This window comes from Piliocolobus tephrosceles, chromosome 10 (assembly GCF_002776525.5).
Source record: "Piliocolobus tephrosceles isolate RC106 chromosome 10, ASM277652v3, whole genome shotgun sequence".
Classification (NCBI taxonomy): domain Eukaryota; kingdom Metazoa; phylum Chordata; class Mammalia; order Primates; family Cercopithecidae; genus Piliocolobus; species Piliocolobus tephrosceles.
Window position 1 is genome coordinate 8898532 of NC_045443.1, and position 8751 is coordinate 8907282.

Below are 8751 nucleotides of genomic sequence, written 5' to 3' on the forward strand. Positions count from 1 at the left end.
GTTTTAAGACTTTAAGGCATTTTTGTCCCACTGAAATCACCGTCAGTGATTTTTAGCAGAAAGTGGTGGTGAGAAGACCTGGGATTCAATCCCAACACTTAACGGCTACCTAACGTCGGGCAAGGGACACTCTCTAAGCCTGTTTGTTCGTCAGCCTGAGGCATATACGGCAATCTACATTGCCAAGCTCACAGAATTCTTGAGAGATCAAATGAGATCTCTTACGTTCTTTGCTGTGATGGATTCCTTTGACTTTGTCTCTATTATTATAGGCTTATAGGTCCGGGGCAACTACCAATCGTTATTCAAAGGGGAAAGCACCCCGTTCGAAATCAAGTAAGAAAAATGGTTTATATTCCCGGTCTGCCATTTCTATTCTAAGCTTTATCTTTATTTAGCTCACAGTTAAAACGGGAATAGAGCCACACCCACCTCACAAACGCCTCGAGAACTGGGAGACCAGAAAAGTAAAAGCCACTTGCAAACCTTTAGCTCTAAGTCTATAAAAAAGACTATCATACGCTCACACTTCTAATATTTGCTAATATAATGTAATCTTTATTTCGAAAATAATGTGCCTCCAATCCTAGTAAAGAGAAAGTCACGGCATGCGACCCTTCCATCAGCACCAACAGACCTCTCACGCGAGACTCGGCTTTCACGCTTTAGTCCGGGGCTGCACGGCAGGCGGAAGAGAAGCGCCTGTGGTGACGCGCTTATTCCGCGCGATGACGTGACTACAAGGCGCCGGGAGACACGTTGGCTGGGTTTTCGGCGGGTTTCCCGGGGACAAAAATGGCTATGTCTAGCGATTTCTACCTGCGCTACTACGTAGGCCACAAGGGCAAGTTTGGGCACGAGTTTCTGGAGTTCGAATTTCGGCCGGACGGTGAGAAGAGGCCCACGGCACGCGGTGCTGGGAAAGGGGAGCGAGACCGAGAGGCAGTGGAGGAGGCGAGGGGAGGCCGGGTGGTGTGGAAGGTACAGGGGGCGGAGGCCACTGCTTCCCTCGAAGGAAATAGGAGCTTAAGAATAGAGGAAGCCTAAGTTGGTTTTATAAATGAAAGAGAACTAATTGCAATAAATTAAAGCTAATCCTGTCACAAACTGAAAAGTCGAAACTACAGTAATCAGAATTCTGTAACAGTGCACCAGAAGGGACTCTGTAGATTGTCGCCCTGATTAAAAATGCTAGCACTTTTTTGAAAACACCCCCATCAGCGGGTGGTCCAATGGATGAATAAAATCTTGTGGTGACCTGTACCTTTTCTTCATTCAGGCTGTGTGTGTTCTTTGAAGGGGAGGAGCCCGACGTGTTAACAAATGAGAATAATAATATATTTTAGATGTTTACGTATAATTATTCACCATAGGACTCATGAAGAGTACCAAAAAAGAGGGGAGAGGTAAAGTTCCACAGGAGGGAGTCAGGAAAATCTTCCTAGAGGAAGACACTCTTGAGATGAGTCTGGAAATGAGAGACTTGGCCTTTGAGAGAAAAAAACAGACTTCCAGAGCAGTGAGAGCAGAGGACGAGGTGAAACTGCTACCCAAGTAGCGTGCAACAATTTGTTTTCTGACAACGCTATTAGAACGTGTTACATTGGTCTTGCCTACCTGCAACAAGAAAGATCATTTGGATATATATATTTTGGTTTTTTTTAAATGCACCTTTTTTGCTGGGCAACAAGCAAATACAAAATTGGAAGGTACACTAATGAGTAAGACAAATTTAACTCAAAGAGATTTGTCTTGGTGGGGACACAGACATTTAACTATAAAGCAGTAGGTATATTAAGTCCTATAAGCAGGCTTTGGACAATGTTCTGTGAAAGCAAGAATAAAAAATTAGAGGAGGAACGTATATTAGGAAAGAAGAGTATCAAGCATTTCAAGCCGAACTCACGTGAATTACAGCCCTGCAATTATTACTTTGAAACAGAGTCTCACTCTGTCACCCAGATCTGAGTGCAGTGGCCCGATCTCAGCTCACTGCAACTTCCGCCTCCCAAGCGCAAGTGATCCCTCACCTCAGCCTCCCCAGGTGCTGGAAATACAGGCCCGCGCCACCTCGCCCAGCTCCTTTGTTGTTGTTGTTGTTGTAGAGATGGGTTTCCCCATGTTGCCCAGGCTGTCCTCAAACCCCTGAGGTCAAGAGATTCACCAACCTCAGCCGCCCAAAGTCCTGGGATTACACGCATGAGCCACCGCGCCAGCCCTGCAGTTATTTAGAAACCTTAATCACTGTATTCAACCTTACTCTCCCCATAAATTCAGCTAAATTTACCTGAATTCATCTATTCGTTATGTAGTATTATTTTCAGTTCCTCTGCCTGTGAACACCATCAAGCTTGTATCTATCACTTTTAGCAGGTCACATAAATTAAGCACCTGAATATTATCAGGAAGTTTTGTGCTAGAACAGTGGTTCTAATCAATGTATCTGCCACTGCACTGTTCCACATACTTCTTCTATTGGTAATATTGAGTCTCCCGAAGACTTGCATTTCTTTCTCTCTTTCTTTTCTTTTCTTTTCTTTCTCTTTTCTTTTCTTTTTTTTCTTTCTTTTTTTTTGAGACAGAGTGTTGCTCTATCGCCCAGGCTGCAGTGCAGTGGTGCGATCTCAGCTCACCGCAACCTCTGCCTGCTGGATTGAAGCGATTCTCCTGCCTCAGCTTCCCGAGTAGCTGGGATTGCAGGCATGTGCCACCACGCCCGGCTCCTTTTTCGTATTTTTAGTAGAGACGGGGTTTCTCCATGTTGGCCAGACTGGTCTCGAACTGCTGACCTCAGGTAGTCCACCCGTCTCGGCCTCCCAAAGTGCTGGGATTACAGGCTGAGCCACTGCGCCTGGCGCCAAGCCATCAAAGACTGGCATTTCTATCATTTTAGAGTAGCTACTGCACATTTTAGCTGTGTCTGGGCAACTGACTAGCCATAAGGGGAAGCATACATCAGATAATACCAAAATCATGATGGATTAAAATTAAATATAAACTAGCTAACAAACTCATCAACTTCGATCCAGAAGCATCGTTTGTGTCCTTCTTAGTCATAATTCTAAAATGTCTATCATATAATTGTATGCATACATTTGAAGGGAAAAAAGGAACATTTTTTTGTAGTGGAGAAAGCCTGAGTATTAAAGTAGATCTAGATCTGAATCTTGTGTGACCGTGTTTAAGTTACTTAACTTTGTTTTCTCTCCCATGAATAGGTGAGAGAATAAAACCTGATTTTTAGGATTGTTTTACAGAATAGATTAAATTCTCTGTGTAAGGCACTTAGCACCAATACGTACATATAACAAACTTGAAAGGAATGTTAGTGCCTTTTGCAGATTCTCTTTCTAGTTCATGATGTAGCTTAAGAAAATAGGCCGTAAAAATGACCCTATATCTATATATTGTAGGCATGGGCTATTTAATTATTTGGCTAGCTTCAACTTCAGCAGACTTAACCAGCAAATATTTATTGTCTACATGTCTAACAATGATTTTACACAAGGAGGGAGGAAATATTAATAAAAGTAATAATATAAAATGATCTTTACCTTAAAAATTGTATATGATGTCATTAATGTTTTTAGCAGATTTTGCTATTGTAAATTGATTTTTTTCCACTTCCCACAGGAAAGCTTAGATATGCCAACAACAGCAATTACAAAAATGATGTCATGATCAGAAAAGAGGTAAGTTCTATTTGAATGTCTTTTTGTTTTGTTTTGTTTTTGCATTTAGCCCATTTTCTTCAAGTCTGTGTTGAATTTGCAAAAGTACATCTAAGGCTGTATTGTAAAGAAGAAGGCAATTTACAGATTGAAAGAGTTGCCATTTAAATTAGATACAATGGTTGCATCCATAGGAATGAGAAAATTCAGAGAACTAACCTTGTTGTGAACTACACGTGCATTTATTTATTTGTTTTTATTTTTATTTTTATTTTTTGAGACAGAGTCTCGCTGTGTGGCCCAAGCTGCAGTGCAGTGGCGTGATCTCAGCTCACTGCAACCTCTGCCTCCCAGGCTCAAGCGATTCTCCTGCTTCAATGTACTTGCATTTATCACTGTTCACCTTATAGATCGTGTAATCTAACCACTTGGGGGTATTTGGATCTTAATGTTACAAAGGCAGAATACAGTGTTTCAAAGACAGGTAATGATGAGAAGAGGGAAAAATAAATGTGAGAGGAAAGGGCAAGAGATGAAGAAAAGTAATATAACAAGGATAAATGATTCTCTCTCATTCTCTACTTTTGGAATCAATTAAATTTTTCTTTATTCCTCTATTTGAATATTCAGAGTTTGTAACTCTTATTTCTTTCTGCGTTGAGGGGTGACATAGGTGGACGTTATCAATTTTATTATGATTAATTTTTAGGCTTATGTGCACAAGAGTGTAATGGAAGAACTGAAGAGAATTATTGATGACAGTGAAATTACAAAAGAAGATGATGCTTTGTGGCCTCCCCCTGATAGGGTTGGCCGACAGGTTTGTATTTACTGATTCTTTAAGTGCATAAATATTAAAAATTGATAATACTATTATGATTACCCTTATTTATTTTGAATGAGTCTAAGTTGATTCTTTGGCTTTCCATTTAATAGACACCTGGTAAATTCTCTTTAATTTTGTCTCTTAGTTCCGTTTTTCTGTGCTACCTCCTAGTAGTGAAGGAGTCAGTGCATAGCTCTAAATTTAGATATCTTTCTCTGTAGTCACCCTAGCCAACGTTAGGATGCTTTCACAGTGCAGTGTTACGAATACTTTCTGTTGTGTGTTAATCACTTGTATTAAGAATATGACTATATAAAATTTACTTTTGCCAAATCATAACTTTTAAAATTCTTATTTGCATCCCTGTACCCCAGAGACAGACTTGATTGGTGGTTTCTTTGTTGAAACTTATGATTGCATTTGCCTCTCATATTCCTTCAGAATAATTGATTTTTCTCAAAAAGCTTGTGAAGAACTCTGAAGGCCTAATTTCACTCTGTAAAAAGAAAGTTTGGTTTCTGAACTGGGTCTTTTCAGCTCTTGGAGAAATGAGATACAACGCCTGGAAGGAAGAAACATTTAATTTCACTTTTGTATATCCCTGAGGATTGTACTTTATATCACCTTCTTTGAGTAGAAGAAAATGTGGAGAAATCTAACACATGCTGACACTCTGTAGGAGTAACTTAACTCTTCTGTTTAAAGGAACATTATTTAGAAGAGCAAAGGTAATAGTTAACAGTATTTATTTTAAGCATCGTATCACTTTTAAAAAGCACATTTAGGCCTCAGTGTGTTTTATGCAGATATACAGATGTACGAAAAAGCAAACAACAGCAGCTAACCTTTTATGTCATTTAGACTCGGGGAGAGCCTAGTATTTTATCTGCTCGCTTAAGGATGTGTTCATGGGTTTTGGTTAGTGGGGAGGAGTTGGCATGCTTCAGAAATTACCTTTTGTATCAGGTCAAAGGTTTTATGGCTGTTAGAGCATCTTAGCTAATTCTCCATTTGGTGTGTGTCATAAACTGCATAATTAGGCCTCTGGTTAAATAGCTAGGATTGTGTTCAATGTGTCTGTTAACTTCAAAATTCATTACAGATACAGCTTCTTAATTATTGGTTTTAGGCCTGCAGATAAACAATATAGGGAAAAATCTATACAGTAATGACAGCACACTAGGAACATCTACAGTATTTTTTTTTTTTTAACTAGTTCTTAATTTTAGTTATTTTGTGGAGTATTAGTTTTGAAGTCTTACAGTCTTGGGGTCAAATATAAGTACCATCCTTATTAGTGGTTATAAATATCAGCAAGTGTTTTCCTCTGCTTTATGAGTTTTGAATTACACATTTGTAAAATAGGTTAATAAGGGTATTTTCAAGATTGCAGAGAGTATAGAGTCCCCAGCACTAGAGCCTGACATACAGTAGGTGCTAAACTGGTGGTGGTGGTTATTAATGTTATACATTTTATTTGTAGAATCTTCCAGAAAGAAAAAGTATGTATTTATCATATTAAAAATGGTCTTATACTCCTATCATTTTTCCAACATGTGCTTCAAAGTGATGTCTTTAGTTTTTACTGACATTGTAAGAAATATTTCTTTGTCATTTTGTATCATAGTGTCTTCTTTATGTCTCTAGAAAGCAATTCTTTGTTGGTCCTAAACTTGGGGGTAGTATTCGTGAGCAGTTTTTATTTTAAGGATATAGTTTATATCTAATACACCAAGTTTCTTTCCCCCCACCACCGCACCCTCCGTTGACTGCTAGAAAACTTGCAACTAAAATTGGGATCCGTTTGTAGCAAGAATACAGATATCTCTGCGATAGATTTTTATATTAACTACATTTTTCTGCCTTTTTTTTTTTAGGAGCTTGAAATTGTAATTGGAGATGAGCACATATCTTTTACCACATCAAAAATAGGTTCTCTTATTGACGTAAATCAGTCAAAGTAAGTATGTTAAAGCATTTTGGCTACGTTGTCATTATTAGAGAGGCTCATTTTAGAACTATAATATAGTCAGTTTGTTAACCAAGATAATTTCAGTGGCCTCCTATCAGTTTATTATGCAGATATAATTCTGATTTTTATGTCATTAAAGGCTTACTATCTTGTCTCTCAGTAGAAGTTAGCAGAGTATTTCATCGATTGTCCAAAAAATTTTAATCCAACAGCTGTATATAATAATGCCCAAATTGTATTAGCTAAATTGTATTAGCTATTTTGTATAAAAATATGGATATAGTATCAGAAAATCCAAAGAAAAGAAGTCCTTATTGGATTATATCAGCCTCATTAGGTCCATGTCATCTCACTTTCCTCCTTGGGCTCAATACTTGGGAAAAAGATGGAAAAAATCCAGTCTAGCCTAAGTATCCTTTAGCTACCAATGTCTTCCCAAGATCTATCTGTCCTCTGCCCCAGGGTTTTGTAGTATATCCCATTTTCTTGGTCTGATCCAAGCCACTTATTTGTGCCCATTCCCCTCAAAGTGTCCCATAGTGCTCTTACCTTTTTCTGTCACTCTAAATTGTAATAACCTATTTGTCTGCTTTAAGTAAGCTCCATGAGAACCTTGCTGTATCCACAAAGTTAGCATAGTGCCCTGCACATAATAGATGCTTTCAATAAATATTTATTAGAGGAAAGGAGAAAGGAATGAATGCATAATGACTATTGGACACAAAAGTCTGTGTTCACAGAGACCAACTGGATGCTTTTAAACTATGAAATTTCTTTTCCTACATTTGGTGAGGATGTGGCATTGATACCCTACTGTGATTATAAATTGGTAGTGGTTTTTGGAAAGCAGTTTGGTAATATGCATCAAAAACTGTTGACATTTTTCATTCACCTTTGGCCTAGTAATTTCATTTCTGAGCATCTCTTCTATGGAACTACTCCTAAATATTGGAAAGGCTTTATTATGCATGAAGATGCTCATTGAAGTATTATTAATAATAGGAAATTAACCCCATTGTCTAACAAGGAGAGAATTATTAAATTAATTAAAAATTACTAGGGAATTTTTTTTAATGCTGTGGGGAAAGTAATGTAAAAAGGGGCACAGGGAATGATTTTAGTTATTAAAAAATAGAGAAACATCAAAATGTTCACAGTTATTCTATGAAATGGTGGCATTACGGTATTATTTTTATTAGACATTTTTATGATGCGGTTATGACATTCATAAGGAGATGAATCTTTAAATACTAAAATGAATACTGATGAAGAAACTATTTTTTTTCTTATAGAAAAGATATTCATTTTATGCTCTAGTTGTCGGCAAAATCCTTCCCTTCTCCTAAATTTTGTTAACTTAATTGTTATAAGATTTTAATTTTGTTTTGTTTTAGGAATTTAAAGAATTGTTTTATCCTAGGAAGAAAAAGTAACTTTTACCTTTTTAAATTTTAGGGATCCTGAAGGTCTTCGAGTATTTTACTATTTGGTACAAGACTTGAAATGTTTAGTTTTCAGTCTTATTGGATTACACTTCAAGATTAAACCAATTTAAATTGTATGTTTTCAAGCTGTTTGTATATTTAATTAAGGGATGGGAGGGGTTATTTGTCATTTACAATATTGGGGTTTTTATGAATGTGAAGCAAACAAAAAGAAATTTGTATGTAAACTGAAAATAAGAAAATACATTAGCAAGCTTAATGGTTATCCTTACTTGAGTCCACATGGGTTGGACAGTCCCCACACACATTAAATTCTGTAAATAAAAGCCACCTTTTGTTAAAAATTTGCTCTAATAAAACATACCAAATCCTGGTTGCAGAGTAGTTTTTTGTTTTTTCTAGGAGGCTATGTCTCTAATTCACTTTAGAGACAATAAGAAATTGTTCTGGTAGGAATATCCTGTGACAGAAGATACTTTAGGTGGAAATATGTAGCCATATTCCCATCCATGAAAGGCAATTGTAGATCTTCCCTTATTTCCTTCATACATGATTGGTTTTAATTTTGGGGGGGCTTACAGAAGGTCTGGTTTTTTTTTTTTTTTTTTTTTTTTTTTTTAATAGTTATCACAAACCCCTCAGGGATTATTCACATTTAGATATTTTCAGTTATAAGCAGTGATGTCCTAAAGTGTTACAAGAGTAAAGCCTACCCCATGTTAGGCATATCTTTGATTATGTCCTTGTTCCTTATTTCACAATGTATTTGGTGTGTAGGGGAGGGGGGGAACTAAATGAGTTTTCATCTTTATAAATTGTTAAACATTTAGACAAATG

At 37.2% G+C, this 8751-nt stretch overlaps 1 protein-coding gene across 1 annotated transcript; it reads left to right on the top strand.

The window, feature by feature from the left end:
* The first annotated feature begins 716 nt into the window (after positions 1-716).
* MAGOHB (mago homolog B, exon junction complex subunit) lies at positions 717-8287 on the top strand. The gene is made up of 5 exons (XM_023195234.2): positions 717-889; positions 3634-3692; positions 4381-4491; positions 6375-6457; positions 7925-8287. The coding sequence occupies exons 1-5, from the start codon at positions 796-798 to the stop codon at positions 8022-8024; spliced, it is 447 nt and encodes a 148-aa protein (XP_023051002.2). The 5' UTR covers positions 717-795; the 3' UTR covers positions 8025-8287.
* Positions 8288-8751: the final 464 nt, after the last annotated feature.

Excerpts from the sequence above, each read along its gene's own strand:
- MAGOHB (XM_023195234.2), top strand. The coding sequence starts at position 796 with ATGGCTATGTCTAGCGATTTCTACCTGCGCTACTACGTAGGCCACAAG. Across the intron at positions 890-3,633 it reads GTTCGAATTTCGGCCGGACG|GAAAGCTTAGATATGCCAAC; the intron begins GTGAGAAGAGGC and ends CACTTCCCACAG. Across the intron at positions 6,458-7,924 it reads ATTGACGTAAATCAGTCAAA|GGATCCTGAAGGTCTTCGAG; the intron begins GTAAGTATGTTA and ends TTTAAATTTTAG.